Source organism: Syngnathus acus, chromosome 19 (genome assembly GCF_901709675.1).
Source record: "Syngnathus acus chromosome 19, fSynAcu1.2, whole genome shotgun sequence".
In the NCBI taxonomy this organism is placed as follows: domain Eukaryota; kingdom Metazoa; phylum Chordata; class Actinopteri; order Syngnathiformes; family Syngnathidae; genus Syngnathus; species Syngnathus acus.
The window spans coordinates 1,890,972-1,909,455 of NC_051103.1; the positions used below are offsets into that span (position 1 = coordinate 1,890,972).

The 18,484-nt window shown below is 46.1% G+C and overlaps 1 protein-coding gene across 3 annotated transcripts; it reads left to right on the forward strand.

The window, feature by feature from the left end:
* Positions 1–2,510: 2,510 nt before the first annotated feature.
* On the forward strand, positions 2,511–18,103 carry rhbdl1 (rhomboid, veinlet-like 1 (Drosophila)). 3 transcript variants are annotated; one of them, XM_037278290.1, is made up of 9 exons: positions 2,511–2,961; positions 3,042–3,178; positions 8,782–8,940; positions 10,627–10,851; positions 10,944–11,092; positions 11,165–11,277; positions 14,868–14,968; positions 15,813–15,873; positions 15,943–18,103. In XM_037278290.1, the coding sequence occupies exons 2-9, from the start codon at positions 3,149–3,151 to the stop codon at positions 16,212–16,214; spliced, it is 1,110 nt and encodes a 369-aa protein (XP_037134185.1). In that variant the 5' UTR covers positions 2,511–2,961; positions 3,042–3,148; the 3' UTR covers positions 16,215–18,103. The 3 variants fall into 3 exon arrangements, with proteins under 3 accessions (XP_037134185.1, XP_037134184.1, XP_037134186.1); XM_037278289.1 differs by lacking the exon at positions 3,042–3,178 and having other exon boundaries at positions 2,514–2,961; XM_037278291.1 differs by lacking the exons at positions 2,511–2,961; positions 3,042–3,178 and adding an exon at positions 6,188–8,650.
* Positions 18,104–18,484: the final 381 nt, after the last annotated feature.

Sequence of the window (18,484 nt, forward strand, 5' to 3'; positions counted from 1 at the left end):
CTGATTGTTGTCCTATGGACAGACTTTCCCACCTCAGCTGTAGTTATCTGCAGTTCATCCAGAGTGATCATGGGCCTCTTGGCTGCATCTCTGATCAGTCTTCTCCTTGTTTGAGATGAAAGTTTGGAGGGACGGCCGGGTCTTGGTAGATTTGCAGTGGTCTGATACTCCTTCCATTTCAATATAATTGCTTGCACAGTGCTCCTTGAGATGTTTAAAGCTTGGGAAATCTTTTTGTATCCAAATCCAGCTTTAAACTTCTCCACAACAGTATCTCGGACCTGCCTGGTGTGTTCCTTTGTCTTCATGGTTCTCTCTGCGCTTTAAACAGAACCCTGAGACTATCAAAGAGCAGATGCATTTATACGGAGACTTGATTACACACAGGAGCATTCTATTTATCATCATCAGTCATTTAGGACAACATTGGATCATTCAAAGATCCTCACTGAACTTCTGGAGTGAGTTTGCTGCACTGAAAGTAAAGGGGCCGAATAATATTGCACGCCCCACTTTTCAGTTTTTTATTTGTTAAAAAAGTTTAAATTATCCAATAAATTTCGTTCCACTTCACGATTGTGGCCCACTTGTTGTTGATTCTTGACAAAAAATTTAAATTTTATATCTTTATGTTTGAAGCCTGAAATGTGGCGAAATGTTGAAAGGTTCAAGGGGGCCGAATACTTTCGCAAGGCACTGTATTTGGATCAGTTTTGTTGCTAAACTAGTTGATGACAAATGCCCTAGGTTTTGATTGATATGGCAACACAAAGGGGCTCAAATCTGATTGGACGAAAAAATATAGCATACACATGAGCTACAACTGCTATAAAATGAACATAATAGACTGTTGGTAGTAAATAATGCAATTATATGTAATAAAAAATAGACGAGAAGTGAAAGCCTTGACTGCAAAAAACTAATTTGACACTAGAGGGCGCTCTTGACTTGAATATTACAGCCCGTTGCAAAGCCAAGAAAATGCTCCAAGCGGCTGAGCAGCAAAGTGGCACTTGTCTTGCCAACAAACAGTCATTAGAATCGATTCTCACATCAGAGAATGGAATAAACAACCTATTGATCTTACCTTTTTACTTTGGAGTCAACCTCCTTCCCCCTTTCTTGCCTCTTCCGCTTTGCATCCCCCCAAATGGTTTGCTTTGTGGACTGAAACTATGTCAGTCGCTGACCTCATTCATACGTCTGCCTTTTTATTTGTGCGAGTGTTTCCCCAAATCACACAAGAAAGGTTATTATGCCCAATGTGCAACGGGCCCTCAAGACAACATGCTGGATTGTTTGTGTTGGTGGACCTCTTGTTTCCATGTTATCAAATCTTCTCGCTTTCAATTTCTTTCCTCTTATTTCAGCTCTCTCTCTCTTCTCGCCTCCCTCAGGTCACTTAATACATTTTTAATGGCGCAAACCTTCTCAGTGGCTGTCGGCTTGATAGATGGCCAGATTGTTTCCAAATGCACAAAACCGCCGCCTCCCTCCCCTTGTCTCTCCCTCACCGGGGCATCCTCGGGGAAGCAAGTGTGGCTCGACCCTCGGGTATTGGCCCAGAGGTGCGGGGGCCCTCAGCTTTAATACAAGGCGGAGATGCCAAACTTGGGTCATAGCGAGGTGGGTGATGCTCGCCCTCAGGGGGCCGGTTAAAAAGCGCATCAATGTTTGATCACTCTGTAATCATGCACCAAAAATCACAGTTCAGTTAAGTCGCTTAGTTCCTTGTAAAGCGAGAAAGCCCCCGTCCACGCAAACGTGAACGCCGGCGGTCTAATTAATGCGTCCCGCCGCTTCGTCTCCCTGGAAGGCCTCGCCCGCCTCGTCTGTCTCCCACACATGAGCTAAACTGCTCTTTTGTTTGATCTGAGGATTGAAGGCAGAGCACACAGCTTTGGATGCTTTACATTGGTTATTGGCTTTCAATTTGCTAGAAAGCTCATTTCAGTGATGGCACAAATGGTGCTTTAATGACAGAGGCTCATTATTTTGGCGCCGCTTTAACAGTAGTTTTGCGGTGACCAAAAACTTTGTGCTGTAACGTCTCATTAGCCTTTCCCACCCTCACAATGTGTCGAATCACTACTTTTGAGCACTAATATTAGCAGTGCTGTTTTTATCGGACCCAAACGACAAGACGCAAAACAGTTAATAATTGCAATCTCCGCCAATGGCACGATGGTGTCTCAACCCCGACGCTTTTTTGTCTCGGAGCGTTGCTTGTTTTACGATTTGGGATTTACGTCCTGGTCTAACCCCCCCCGCATCACCCTTGGGTAGTGTCATATTTTCAGTTTGATGCTCACGGAAGCATCCATCCGCGAGCCAAAAATTGCGGCCCTAGTATGCATATGTCTGTGGACACAGCAAGCGTGTGTGTGTGTGTGTGTGTGTGTGTGTGTGTGTGTGTGTGTGTGTGTGTGTGTGTGTGTGTGTGTGTGTGTGTGTCGTCTGTCAGTAGTGAACCGCAGTGGTGCCCATCCCCTTCTCCCTCCCCGAGACGCCTAACTCGATCGCCACTCCTTCGCCTTTTCCCATTGGAAGAGCGAGGCCACCTCCTTTCCCTGGCTCATTGGTATGCATGTGATGATGCCGTGTGTGTGTGTGTGTGTGTGTGTGTGTGTGTGTGTGTTAGGGGAGGCAAGAGACAGGCAGCAGCAGTCAGTGCGATGGGATAGAGGCGGAGGAGAGTGAATGAGAGCTGTGTCGGAGTGCATGCTGAAGCTGGGTTGAGCCTCCACGCCAACGTTTGCAACACGGAGCCAGACAAGCTAACGCGGGAATTACAATTTCCAGCCAGTCTGCACGAAAATCTCCCTCCATCCTTTCCCCCGTCCGTCCTCAGCACCGCCGCCGCCGCTGCTTCCTCCTTATGCCCTTGTCCTCAGCGGTTCCTCTCACCACCCTGGCCAGTATATGGATAGAAGCTCCTTTTTTCAGCTCATACAAGAGCAGGTAAGCGAGAAGCGGCAACGGCGGTGCTGGTTTCCATGGTTACGGGCTGCCAGAGGCTGACACCTCACTCGTCTATCCAGGGAGGGAGACGCACGGCGTTGATCAATCACCACGGCTGATGTTAGAATTGAGAACCGATTGAAAGGGGGAGGCGGGGGTGAATGAGTGTCGGACTACACGCCGCATCATGGAGCCATGTGGGTCCCGACGTTGTGAGGTCAGAGCGTGAAGGTGGTGGTGGGGAAGGGGGGGGGGTGAATAACATGACAGCATGAGGAATGGATGCAGGGAAAGTGTATGAGGTTAAGAAAAGGAAGAGAATGGCGAGCATGTTGATGCATAGGATTGTTATTTGGAATGCTTGAATGACTTCTCCTTGGAGGGTGGAGAAGAAAAAAAATCGGACCGCCGTTTGTAATTTAGCTTTATCCGAACCCAATATCGCCGATTCGTTGGTGGGGTTTCCGTTTTCAAAGCTGGTGTGTATTGAAGCGCCGCGTTCAAATTAGACTCCGGCTTGATTGACGGATGGAATCGTGCGGCCGTTCCTTTCAAAATGGAGAAATCGATTTACTGCCGCAGGGTTGCGGGGGTCAAAGTTGATTGGTGCATCAACAGCAACGAGAAGCTTTGGGAGGCGGTGTGTCTGTCTGGTCTGCAAACATATTTTTTTTATTTTTTTTTTAACTGAATGTGTGTTTGTAACAAGCCCATGTGGACTGAGTAAGAGGATGCCCGCTTGTGAGTCATCTACGGGAGAAGTACTTGAGTAATGGCTGCTGACTGCTATGATGAAAAGTCCATGTGGTCTTTGGTAACACCTCTTTTATCACTTGCTTCATTTTTTATCGAGCAACATCTTGAGACATTTCACATTACTTTCTGCTTCTATAAACATGTGACCTTTAGGACTAGGCCAGATATTGCGAGAGATGAAATATATCGAAACGCAACGCAGACCGAATGCTGGAAGTGTCAGCGTTTGCTAACGTTGGAACAGTCCCATGAATTTGTCCCTTTAGCGAGCTTCCCATCAATGCCGACTCATCAATGAGTGACTTGATGCAGGTCTTCAGGCTTGACATCAATGCTATTGATCGGCGCGTTTATGTGACTCTTGTCCGTATCCTGACTGTACCGTGAGCGAAGTCACACTTGAACACACCGCAGTCTCATTATACTCAAGTCGAGACAGAATCAATCAAAAATTGGCTGATGACGAGTTTTTCCACCTTTGGCGTTTAATTCGGAAATGAAATTTAAACCGCGTTTGACTCCACATCGAAGCAGTGATTTCTGACCCCCTCATACTTTGGTAGCACCTCCCTCATCGGAATTCATGATAAAATGTCGTCACTGAAATTTATGAAAATAGTCCTCGAAACGGAGTCTTTGAGGCGTAGCTTGGGCGTGGGGAAAATAATTTGCAATTGATGATGCTGTTTGATTTAAAACAGCACAAATCTACATATGGGCAAAGGCGGGCAATAAAATCAACTAACCAAAGCCTCCCTTTCTTTAGCTGTGAGCTCATTTAAACCTCTGATAAGATTGTGACGTGTCACATTAATATATAATACTTTGCCTTAGGCAAGACTACTAGCTTAATGCTAACACAGACAGAGAAAAGCCATAGACGGGCTAATGAATAGCATGTAAGGTTTGATGACTTGAATTTCTATAAATCAATATAGGCTGTTTTTCACAAGAGGGGGGGGACTGCAGGTGTAAAAGATATTGCAGCCTTGTCACATTGAACCCTGTGAAAATGGTGCAGAGAGAGAGAGAGAGAGAGAGAGAGAGAAGAAAGACAAAGAGGGAGATTCAGAGTTGGAAGCAAACAGTGGCAACATGAGTGACTTTATTAGTCTTTGTCTCCAGGAGGTTGCAAGGCAATGCTGAGCTCAGGCTATTCCCGGCCGCCGCTGACAAATGCCTCCGGTACGAGCGTGGCGGCGTATGTCACACCTTCTGATTGTCTCCATTGCGCAGCAGCTGATAAGTCGCCCGACCAGCTTCGCAAAGTGAGAGTGTGCGCTGGGTATCACCTCCACCCGTCATCTGTTTATTTTATGAAGGTTATTTATACTATCTGGCGTGAGCACTGTGAATACTATTCTGACACATTTATGTCAGGCAGAAAGAATGAGGCTCTTACACGCTGTCCTCTTTCATCATTCTCTGACGCTAATTTGCATCGAGCTGCATTGGAACGCCGCCGCCGGCTGTTTACGCGGCGTTTACGCGCCAGGAAATGGAGTTGGATTGTTTTGCATCAAAGACAATTCCTCAGGTCTCCCTTCCGGAAGGGGAGGAGAAGAAGCGAGAGTGGCGGATATAGTGACGGTCTGAGCGAGAGTGGCGGAGTTATTGCTCTTGGGGAGCACGGGCCGTGCAAATGTATTTATCTGCCACCTTGCAAATGTGCTTTGTGTCTCCGACACTGAGTAATCAGTTAAAAAAAAAAAAAAGAGGCGTCAAGCTCTTTATTGATACTCCCAGCGGAATTTCCATACAGCAGAGGATTAATGAGCGTTTTGTCTCACCAAATTAGCTTAATGCTAGCATAAAATGCAAAACACTATAAACGTGCGAACAAAATACTATGTTGTAGCGATAGATAAAGTGGAATCTGTATTATTGTGGGAATACAGTGATGGATTTTGAAAGTTTTGTCTGAATAATTTTCCAGTTCAGTTTATAGCTTTTAAATTAGTCATAAAAATAGGAGTGCAAATATAGACTCCTTCCCTTTTCGAAAATTACCTTTACGTTGTGAATGGGGACCCGGTAGTACAATTAAAGGATGTTTATTCCTGTTATTGATTATGAGAATGATGCCGTTTTGGGTGTCTTCCATCCATCCATCCATTTTCTGTACCGCTTAGTCCCCATGGGGGTCGCGGGAGTGCCGGAGCCTATCCCAGCCGTCAACGGGCAGTAGGCGGGGGACATCCTGAACCGGTTGCCAGCCGATCGCAGGGCACACAGAGACAAACAACCACTTGCACTCGCACTCACACCTAGGGACAATCTGGAGTCTTCAATCGGCCTACCAAGCATGTTTTTGGGATGTGGGAGGAAACCGGAGTGCCCGGAGAAAACCCACGCAGGCCCGGGGAGAACATGCAAACTCCACACAGGGAGGGCCGGAAGTGGAATCGAACCCGCACCCTCCTAACTGTGAGGCGGACGTGCTACCCAGTGCGCCACCGAGCCGCCTGTTTTGGGTGTCTTTCCATTCCGTATTCTTTGCATCATATCTTCTCTCTCCTCTCTTTGTGTCATTCATTTGCTTCTCAAACGCCAATATTTCGAGATGGAGGGTAGCGAGGGGCGGAATGGGGGACAATACACTAGCAACTGGTAACCATGGCAACTTGTGCTATTTGTCAAAATGTCGCCGTCACCGCTGTTGGTTAGCTCCCTCAATATTGCCCCCCCTCCCCTCCCTGCCGCGTTCATCTTGTTTCTCATTCGTCAACTGCTTGGGCCTGCTCGCTAATTTGTGTCCGTGTAGCTCATTTTACTAATTGACGCGCCTAATTGGCTGCTAGGCACCATCCTCCACCCCCTTCTGTACTCAGCGGGCGCTTCCTTGTGTGCTCTCTTCTTCCCGTGCAAGGTCACACCAGCACATCCATGATGGGAAGCATGTAGGGACCAAATCCTGCTGCAAGTAGAAGATGGAATTGATGAACATGAAGTGCGTAGCAACACATATAGACAAACAATACTCACAGGTTACGCCGAAAACAATATTTACTGATTTGCAGTTGTGATTGGTTTCTTGACTATACATTATAGTGCCTCCTGGTGGCTTAGGTGTGCACAACAGAAGGAACAATTTGACTACTTTCCTATTTAGACGTGGCTTTGATGCCATCTTGTGGAATTTTGTGGGTTTATAAAAAGTACAAAATGTAAATGCTGCCAGACTAACAGACAGTGGCGAGGCGTCGGGCTTTTCAATGTTTCTTTCCATGTCTGCCTCCTCGCAGACTCTCTGGCTGTCCTTCGCATCCTCCGCATCAGTCTCTGCCCGTGTGTGTGTGTGTGTGTGTGTGTGTGTGTGTGTGTGTGTGTGTGTGTGTGTGTGTGTGTGTGTGTGTGTGTGTGTTTGGACACTTGGGAGCTGCAGAAATATGCTGACATTTTAGCAGCCTTTAAGTTTTGGTGACACTTCCTGTGAGCCAGAACGGTGCTTAGAAGAATTTGTTCTATTGTTTTTCACCATGGCATGTGTCTTAAAAAAAAAAGCCAGAAGGCAGCGATTATTAAAAAAAAAAAAAAAAAGAAGATTCAGGAGCTGAATCTTGGTTGTTCGTATAATTTTTTTTTTTTGCCACGTGGGTGCCCGAAACATCAGCAGGACTGACTATGTTGCCTGGAGGAAACCATGTTCCAACAAATGTGCATAGAAGCCACACTTTGAAGGGATTAGCTTCAGTTTTCATTCCTCGCTTCTTTTGTTTTATCTGTTTCTTTCTTTCTTATGTCAAGTTGCATTTTAGTTTGCAGCCAATCACGGTGAAGTGTTGAGAGGGCGATAGCGGCGTATGGATGTTGTCCTCCTTGTGCTCACAATTTTCACAGAAACATGCGTACATGACATTGGGAGTAAATAATCACTGCCCTGGGGAGAGCAGGGCCTACGTGTGTGTGTGTGTGTGTGTGTGTTTATTGTCTGCTTCTGAATTACTTTCTTTGTGTGTTCAGTGTTATGAATACAAATCAATTTATTAACACTAGCAGCCTTTTAGACTGGTCCATTATTTGCTGCCACTAGTACGGCTCTCTGGTGAATAAACACTTCCTGGAAAAAAAATTATACATGATGAAGACTGCCTGTGTATTGTAAAAAAGAATTAGTATAAGGGGTTGCCAGGCAACAGATTTTGCGTTTTTGTGCAAGCGTAACAACGCTTGAACAAACTGAATGCTAATTTCTCCTTTGGCTTTATTAGCTATGATGTTAAAGGTTAGAACTATGTATGGTAGTGATTTGAAATAAATCTGCATTACAATCAGCCTAACAAACGATACTTTAAATTTTTGATAAATAAGTGAACTGTAATAATATTAGTTATTTTTTGCTGAGGATAAAGAATATATGCCTGTGTTATATCAAATGTGTGCCCTCATTAAAACGTGTCTCGAGTTAGTCAAACAAAGCAACAATTTGCTCAAAATGACCTCATGCAGAAACGCTTTGGTCAAAACGTGAACAGCGGCGCACCTCCACTGACTTCACCCTGATGCAACGTCTGAAAGCCCGCTCGTCCTCAGGACAACAAGGGGCTGTTGCTTTCCAACGCCAAACCTTAATGAGACGCTCCCCCCTCCTATCTAGAGATTGGAAAATGAGACACTTCCCATAGTTTGTCCTCGGGCCTGTTTTGGAACAGCTTACAAATTAACGCTCCATTCAAGAGAAGACAAATCTTGGAGTCGTGCCTCCAAAAGAAAAAACAGAACTCCGCACACCATACTTTGTGCGACGCTATTTTAGACCAGCCACTTTTATGGCCCTCGCCCACTAAAATCAATTACTCCAAGGGCGCACTGGCTTTAGGAGTAATAACCTGCGGGGCTCAGTGAGTGCTGATTATAGAAACCTGACTGACTGACTGACGGGAGGCTGCAAATGTGACTGGAAGGATAGACTGTCAAACGGAACGTCCATCAAGTGAGCACATGATAAAACATTCACGTTACTATGCTAGTTTTGTTAGCCTTTTACATTATGCGTTAGCATCATGCTAGCAAATCTCAGTTGGATTCTCACTGATAAATATTTCAATTGTTTTTTCCCTCCAGCTGGATCCAGACAACACCGGTTTCATCGCAGTGGAGAACTTCACCAGCCTGGTGGAGCACCATGAGCTGCAGCTGGACCCATCTAAACTGGACATGCTGTTAGCGCTGGTCCAAAGCAATGAGGACGGCCAAGTGTGTTACCAGGAGCTCATCGAGCTGGTGGGTGAACATTTCGGATCCACCTAATTTGGGTTATGAGCTTTTAGCATTTTATTGGGTTGCAGAATAGCATTTGTGTGAACGTGCATCTTGTATCGTGCACATTGAAATGCTGCCGCTGCTCTGGCGTGACATTTTCAAGCAGGTAATCAGCAAACAACCAACAGAGTCCGTCCGTCTCTTTGGCCTTCTGCCCACCGTCTGTCCTTCCTTCTTCTGTGAATTCATGCCGCGTGCCTCTTCTCAGCCTCCATCAGTCACTTTTCCGACACTTTTACAAGTACCACTCCCTAATTTGTGACAAATGATGCTCTTTTATTGGAGCCGCTCTCTTTATTGAGGGATCGTTTCGAGTCCATGCGTGCTGCCGTTGTCGTATTTGAATTTGTATCTAAAAAGCAAAAGCCAGGCTTTCATTTCAGCTTATGTAATTTTTGTTTCTAAATGTTGCATTTCTTTTCTCCCTTCAGGAGATCCAATCAGAGGAGCACTTAAATAATAAGCACTCGTATGTGCTTTCAAGCCACCCATGCTTTTGTCACATTCCCAGAAGCATTCAAACAGAAAAGCAATCAAAAGCAGCAGCAGCAGTTCATCTTCTGATTTTATTTTGAGGCATATTTAGCACACTGGCCAATATGGTGTCGGACCATTCTCGACACTTTTTGATAGCAATCGCCACTTGGCTGCCAGCTACAAATGAAGCACTTTAGAATGAAAAGCGACTGTGATCACGAGGTTTGGGGGGGTAAAGGTGGGCTTTCATTTTTAAAAGATTTGGGCAAAAAAAGAGCGTGGGTATTTGGGTCAGGTTGGAATCAGCCACCACTTGGCTGGGTTGCTTTCAACTCTCGGCGTGAGTCCGTTTTTATTTTTACTCTTGTGGTTGGTGACCACAAATTCAAAGCCAAAACATGACTCCAAAAATCGGCCATTTTGTCTCGTACTGCTACTCTCCTTCCGACGGTCGCATGACCAAAACCATGTTGCTTTTATTCTTTTTTTTTTAAATTGTCGCCACCAATGAAAAGGCAGGCCTCCGTGGACTTTGAACAATTTGTTTGTGTGTGTTATGGTTATTACTAATTAGTATTGAGCCGGGAGGTATTGATTATGTGCCGTGGCTAATTAATCCATCAAGGACAATCGACCACGGCTGATAGCAGCATGTGCGATAGACAACATGCAGCTACCATGGGGGGGGGTTGTCTCCTCCTCATACCCACACACATGTGCACACACACCTGCTGCTTGCCATTTAGCCCATTCAGCTGTCCCTTAAGGCTGTTACTATCCTGGTGCTCCAAGCCTCAGCATCCCTTCCAAAGGGACTTTTCAAGATTAACCCATTTTCAATGTTGATTTTTCCCCCCTTAGGTTATTTATCACAGGGACCATGTACAGGAAAAAAAAAATCAACCAGTTTATAGTTAATTTGTGACATCAAGTGCATCAAAAGGCGGCCCTTGTTTGGTTCATGTGTTCATTGCCAAGATAATGTCATGTTTTGTTTTCTTCCTCCGAGTATTTCAATTTAATTCAATTTATCGCTGCATCGTTGTAGCATGTAATGGCTTTAAAAGGGTGTTGAGCATATTGAGATTAATTTGCCTTGTGTTAATAACCTTTTTATTTTATTTTTATTTATTATGTATTTATTAATTATATTTATTTATTTGATTTAAGATGAGCAGCAAGCGCTCCAGCAGTTTCCGACGGGCCATCGCCAACGGCCGCCGCACGCTGCAGAGGGAGATCCTGCTGGATGAGACGGGCCTGGGTCTCTACAAACGCTTCGTCCGCTACGTGGCCTACGAGATCCTTCCGTGCGAGACGGACCGACGCTGGTACTTCCATCAGAACCGCCTGTGCCCACCGCCGGTCTTCATCGCCGTCATCACCATCGTTCAGGTGAAAAGAAAGAAATGTTGATGTTCAAAGGCTTCCTCTAGTGGTCAACGAAAGAATCAACTTTATTGCCATTTTCTTATCTCTGATGGCAGATTATCGTGTTCATGTGCTACGGCATCATGCTCAACAAGTGGGTCCTGCAGACCTACCAGCCCGACTTCATGAAGAGCCCCCTGGTGTACCACCCGGGCCACCGCGCTCAAGTGTGGCGCTTCTTCAGCTACATGTTCATGCACGTCGGGTACGTAAGCGCTAGCCGTGCAAGCCGCGCGGCGACTTTGAAACCGCGGCCATCACTTGCCTTCGTCCTCAGCTTGGAGCAGCTGGGCTTCAACGCGTTGCTACAGCTGATGATCGGGGTCCCCCTGGAGATGGTCCACGGCGTCTTACGGATAAGTCTGCTTTATATGGCGGGAGTGCTGGCGGGTGAGTGACTCCTGATTTTCAAGGCTCATTTGATATATTTAGCAGGCTTGCTCTACTCTGCGGTGAGTCAAATTTAGAAGACTTTTATTCTCACTTTACGGGTCAAGAGGCCCACGATGTCAACAAGTCCATTTCAAACAAACCGTGCTCCAACATTAAGTCTACTTTCTGGACCTTTCTTTTTGTAGTTTTTGCAAGTCAGCAATAGATCGACGCTGACCTAGTTTGCTTTTGTCCTTTGTTTGCAGAGTCCCGCCCCTCCTAAAAAAAAAATGCTTAGAATTTACTTTCCCCACTTCGCTGTCATTTATCAAGTTAAAGGTCTCCAATTACAATGAAGCCCACGAGCTAATTTTTGCATAAACTTGCGGGCCAAGTCCAAATTGGACTTCGTCGGTTGGCGAGCCGTCGTCCTCGAGCGCCGGCGCGTTCCCGTGCAGAGGTCACGGCGCCGCCCCCGAAGGGAACCTCATTAGCGTTCATCCTGCGGTGAGCCACTTTGGAGATTTGTGGACTTTTCATGTGGCCGCTGATCGGCTGGCTCTTCTCAATGCACGTCTCTCGCTAATGCGCATCAAGCCTGCTGCGCAAATCTCTCGCCCTTCTCCTTTCCAGCACCAACAATTTGGGGCATTTGGAAATCTCGCGCTCAGCATCATTTGATTACTGTTGCAAAGCGGATGCCTTGACGAGTCAAAGGGCTTTCATCTGATCAGTCGATACGACAAATGCAATTTGCGGGACCCCGTGTTAAATCACTATCAACGGCTTGGAGTAAGAATCGGATGACTTTGACACATTTGTTGTTGTTAATGTTTCTTCCGACAAACGAGACGGAATAGGAAGAGGCGGTGAGGAGATGAAACGGACTGTGATGTGTTGCGGAGGCATCGCAAGTCGGGATGGGGAATTCAGAGCGTGAGTTTCTGTGCACGTGGGTGGAGTTTTCTTTCGTTTCATTTTTTTCCGTCGGACGTTTTGCGCCGTTGTGGGAATGAACACAGCCGACCCGGCTCACGGAAGTGGCTCCTCATTCGCTTTCAATTCGGCACAGGCGACACGTTTTACTGCGGATATAAAAAGTCTACACACCCTTGTTCAAATGTTTTTGTGATGAAATTGGGAAAGTAAAAATAAGTGATTATTTTCCTTTTGTCATGTGCACAAAAAAATCAACATGATGCAAATTCAGCGCAACTAAATGGGTGCCCTGAACACACCGCAAGAACCTCCTCCGCACCGCGGGCCTCCTTTCAAAGTGTTCCTTCCTCCTTTCAAACCCCAAATTACGCCGTCCAAAAATAACGTCTGGCACTGTATATTTTGTCCTGGCTTGCGCGCGTGCTGGAAACGGGAACATTTTTGTCATTATTCTTTGCGCGTGCACGGACCTCCGTCCTCGTCCTTGATCCCCGGCGTAGCCGCGCCGTAATCCTTCACGGCTCTGCCGCGCCGACGCCAGATGAAGGGGCCTCCTCGGAAAGACGGAGAGTGGAATGTTTTCATTTTGGCTACTGTTGAACATCTCCGTGTCGCAGGCAGACCGCAGGGATTTCCATCTTTCTCTTTTCCAAATCTCATCATCCCTCTCCACTGGCGTATTTGCATGGATAAAAATGCGCATAGAATTCACACCCATTATAACCCCATTGAATTTTTTTTTGTAATGTATCTAACGAGTTTGCACAGGTTGCGGCCACCCATGCAGCTCGCTCCGTCGGCCTCCTCTCCTCGCGGGTAAATAAATCGGATCCGGCATTCCCGGAGTTTTATTTGCCATCAGAGGCATCCCTTTGGCCGCAGTATAGTGCTGACTGGGCCACATCTCTTTGTGGGCCGCCCCAACGTAAGCGATAAACGGCTCAGGAGAACATAAAGTAATCCTGCGTCCGGCTCGGGAGCCCAGACGCTCTCTTGTGCAGTCTTGTGCAAAATGATGCGGGCTATAACAATGACAACAGGATGAAGAGTTTAAAGATGCTGTTAATAGCGCCATAATGATTGCAAAGTACTTCCATGCTTGATTTGGCCGGAGGGATCCCGCTATGGTAATCTTGCTATTTTATTTTTTAAACTATGGAACCACCGCAACCGACGGGCGACGCCTCAGGCTCTGTCAGAGTTTGGCCTCAGCGCACTTTAGCGCCTTCATCTCGGCGAAAACGCCACGTAAAACCTTGAGAAGAGTCAACGTTTGCGCTCGCCGTTTAGTTTTCCGGCTCAGCCTCGAGGATTAGACCGAGGTACTCGAGTTTTGTCATTGACCCCTTGACCCCCACCTGCTCCGCACCCAGTGACGTGTTTTACCGTCTTCAAACGGATGTCACGGGCTCGTCGGGAGATTTGTGGTCCTCGGCGACGATGATGGCGGCACTAAATAATGTGTGCACATGATTTGACGCGTCAGCTGCACGTTGGAATTAATCGCACACCTCCCGGCTCTGCTCCCGCAGGAGTGTGAGACGCCTAAATCTTAAATCCTCGCTAAGCGGGAGAAGCCACATGACGGCTCTTTTTAATATTCATACATAAAATGTGGAAGGTCTCACCAAAGAAGAGCATTTTTTTTTACGAGTATTTGCTGTATTTTGATGAATTTTTATTGTATTGCGTGTAGGTCACAAAGGCCCAATTCGATTCCCGGTGGTGCACATACGATGGTGTCGCGCTCCGCTGTGAAATTGTAATTTTGTCCGAGCGAGCGGCCAAAACGGGCCCGTGTCTCCTCCGATGTGTAGTATCAGCCTTCATCTGCGCCCATAAATCTTCACAAAAGCAGCACCTGCAGGTGCAGCGGCGAGCAGAGATGAATGGCTGCGTAGCGCCGCTCTGATTACCATCCGTCTTTGCGCCATCGTCCCGCCTCCGGCTCGCAAAGTCTTCTTCGGAGACAATGTTTACTCTTTTGTGCCCACACGCTGAAATTGCGCGGCGTACAGATTTGACATCTCGGCCCTCCGACTGTAATTAAAAAAGAAGACTTGTTTTGTTTTATCAGCCCTCTTTGCGCTTTCTTTATCAGCTCATTTGCATAATTAACAGTCGGCTGACGCCGGCATCTCGGCATTGCGATTTCGCCTGCTCGGAATTCTGACCGGCTCCGAGATGGCGGCTGCATCAGCAGATGCTCCGTTGTCATCCTCTGTTTGCCATTTTAATAGCCTGTTTACTAAAGTGATTTTTTTTTTTTGCTTGCATTTGCAAGCAACAATTCTTCAAGCTTTTTGTTACCACTTCCTTGCCTTCATGTCAGCTAGCTTGATGCTAACACATAATGTGATAAACTGGCTAACAAAAGCAAGCGTCGCAGGATGATAAACCTTTCAGCTACACATATTGGACCTAACCAACCACTGGTGATTTTTTTTGGTACTATTTTGAGAAAGGCCCAAAGGAAGGTGACTGGTGCGAGACAGCATGATGAGCAATCTGACCCCCTTTTGTTTCCCCCTCTTACTCTACAAACCCTTCACGCTCTTTGAGCAGGACAGCCGATTCTCACAATGATTCTTTTGGGTACCAAAAAAAAAATCTGATGCTCTGCTTGTCTGCTTGTTTTCTAACTTGGTCTAACGTCTCCGCCCTCGTAGGTTCACTGACGGTGTCCATCACCGACATGCGTGCTCCGGTGGTGGGGGGCTCCGGCGGGGTCTACGCTCTCTGCTCGGCACATCTGGCCAACGTTGTCATGGTAACCATCGTCATCGTACTCACCGCTGTACGGCTATTGTGTGTCAAAAAAAAATCCCACCCCCCCTCAAATTGCCAAATACTCAATCCTATTCTTTTACGTGCCACTAGAGGGAGCCGAATCACACTTTGAGAATCACCACGCAAGCGATGTTAAATTCCGATAATCATTCCTCTCTTATGTTTCAACTTCTCTAATCACTCATACTTTTGGAGGGGATTTCCTTTGTAGCATGAAAAAAAAAAACAATCAGCAAATACAAAGTTGGGCCTGTCAGCATGTTTGATAAAGATCTCATTTCCATCTTCTCGCTGGCCTCCCACCGCGGTGCCCTCTTTCCCTCACGATATATGAATCATTTATCTCTTGTAATATTGTGACTTTGAAGGCCTCTTCTAGCGACAAGGCTTTATCGCCGTCTATTTTTATCCCGTGTTTTTAATCTTGCATGCCTGCGCCCGCTCGGGAGCAGGCTGAAAAAGTGGCCCTGGGTCCTTTCCCCCACAATTGCTCTCAGTCCAAGTCACTTAAGGATCCACGGGATTGGCTCCGTTATTCATCCGAGGGGGATTTAAGGCCAACGTCAGGATGTTGCCGTTCTTTCCTCCTAGTAGGATCATGAGTGTGCTTTATTGCCCCCTTGTCTGTTTAATTAGTGGAGCTCTAATTAACAGAATGCCCCTGGCTTGGAGCGTGCGGAACGGCGGCCAGGTGCACGCCGTTCCAATAAAAGTGCCTCCCTCTCTCTCTCTCTCTCTCTCTGGGTTAATTTTGTTCAAAAAGAGCAAATAAAATGTTTTGGGGCAAAGCTGCTAATGAAGCCATCCGTTTGCGCTCGTTGCAGAACTGGGCCGGGATGAGGTGTCCGTATAAGCTGCTACGCATGATCCTGGCGCTCGTCTGCAGTAAGTTTCCCATCCGTGTGTTTCTTAAATAAATAAATGTTTTGATTGTGACCTTGTTTCCTGGTCCAGTGAGCTCGGAGGTGGGTCGGGCGGTGTGGCTGCGCTTCTCGCCGCCGCTGCCCTCGTCCGGGCCGCAGCCCAGCTTCATGGCCCACCTATCGGGCGCGGTGGTGGGCATCAGCATGGGCCTGCTCATCTTGCGCAGCTACGAGGAGAGCCTGCAGAAGCAGTGCTCCTGGTGGGTCATCGTCTTCTCCTTCATCACCTTCCTGCTCTTCGCCATCTTTTGGAACATCTTCGCCTACGAGCTACTGGGCGTGCAGATCCCGCCCGCCCCCTGACGAAGGCCCGGCCCGGCGCGTCTGACTTCAGAACAGGTATTGATTTAAAATCATCCCCTTTCCTGCTGACATTGGCGACTCGACGGACACCTTTGCAAAATGAAGAAGTGTCTCTTTTATCAAAGAGCGTAGCAGCAGAACAAGTTCCTCGCATCTGTTTTGAGGAGCTTTTTTTGTCTTTTTGGACTCGCACTGAGTGGCCGTGCCGATTCATTTCGTGCCTCTGATGAAACAAACAAAGGAGCGATGCCACACAAAAAAAAGGGGAAAAAAATCCTTATTCAAACATCTGTTTTATTTTTTAGCTTTTATCATCAAGATGGCTGATTTTCCAACCGGTGAGGGGTTAACGATCATGTGCCGACCCCCCCCTTAGCTCCACCAACACAAAAACGCAGACACGCTCAACTCCAGTGGGCGTCGCTCAGTCAATACCTCAGCCTCCACTTTTTTTGTAGAGGAATGTAAGTCGAGTGAGGTGGGAAATTGTCGCTCTTTTCTTTTTCCTCATTTAATAGTGGATGTGTATATTGTCTATTTACAGATTTCAAAGGGTGCAAAAAAAAAAAAAAAAAAAAAAGAAGGCTACGATTGTTGTCCCTTACTTGACTTTATATAAACTTTACAAAACAAGCCATAGAGAGAACTCATTGGAGACACTTTTAAGAGAGGACACAAGTGGGGACAGTCGAAAGTGCAAGCATGTAAGTTGAATTCAAATCCAAAAATAAGTCCTGATGACTTTTTTTGCATCATGCATTTTCGACTGTCTCCACAAAAGGGTCGCCTCCATCGTGCGTAAAATTCATTTTCTGCTTTGTGAATATTCCAAGTCAAAGAAGACAAAACTGTGCAAGTACACGCCTGTGAAACTTTCTCCTGTAGCAGACTTTTTTATTTATTTAATTTTTTCCCGCCGCTTGTGCAAGTTGTTTATAGTTGATGGTTTGTTTTGCGCAAAGTCCTCGCCTGCAGTGTGTGTGTGTGGGGGGGGAGGGGGGGATTATAAATTATATGGATTTCTGTTGCACGACTCAAGCCGAGGATTGCATTTACTCCTTCAGCGGTCCAATTTTCACTCGTCCGATCAATAACTCATTTGAACGTCACTTGGCTTTAACATTTTATGCTTTTGCCGATGGGTTCATAAATTCCATTCCTCCGCAGGATGAAACCGTCGGGTGGGTATCGCCACTCGGCCAGACTATTTGGAAAATTAGGGGGAAAAAAAAATGACGGTGGTGTAATGGATAAGTGATGGAAGCCCCTTGTGGTCAGCGGTCAGTTTGAAATGTTATTGCTGGGCTAGGCGAAGATACACAGGAGTGATGAATAATGCATACGTACCCCGCTAGCCTGTAATGAAGAAAAAGAGGATGTTTGAGCGGAGGTTAATGTGCCTCTTTAACTTTAAGATTCATAGCAACTTGTAAAAAGGGCTCGTAAGTGCTTTGGATTTTTATCAAACGCGCTCGTCCGCACACAAACCAAATGAGATCAAGGCAATTTAAAAATGGATACTGTGCGAAAATAGGAGGAAATATCTGAATGACAGGAGCCAAGTAAGCTCATGTTTTGCTTTCCGGAGCAGAATGCAGCATTTCATAATCTCGTGTGCCATATTGTTTATTGTGCTGTCACGCCCGATGCCTTGTCATTGAACACTGAAGGAGAAATGGTTTCTCATCGGATGGAGCAGGTGCTTATGAAAAATCCAAAAAGTTACATGAGCTGCTTAATTATTAACGCCATACGACGTGTTTTTCTTTTTTTTTTTTTTTAAATAGAGGAGGGAGACAATGAATGCGTAGCAGGGAAATAAATGTAAAAAAGAGTGCAGCTCTGAATGGGAAGTCAAATATTCAAGGTTTGTGGTAGCTTTGCCCCCCCCCCCCCCCAAAAAAAAGTCTTGCCACTTTTTGTTTAAGTTGTAGCCAAACGCGTCCATAAAACGGTGCCAAACTTACAAGGTTCAATCTCGCCAACAAGCAGACGCGAGGTTGCGCCAACACAGCGTTTACAAGATGAAGAAAAAAAATAAGAAGCTATTTTTCTCTTCGTCACGGAGAAGCACGACTAAATTCACATGTGGGAAATTTGTATCAAAGTCCTCATGAATGATTTCATTCTCTATTCTATGTACTTTTTAAATGTTCTGAAACTGAACCATTTTATATTGTATATATATGAATATATTTTGTTTTATTTTGTACTGGTCATTGTATTTTGCTTTTATTTTGAAACAATATAATTAAAGAACAATACTGTGG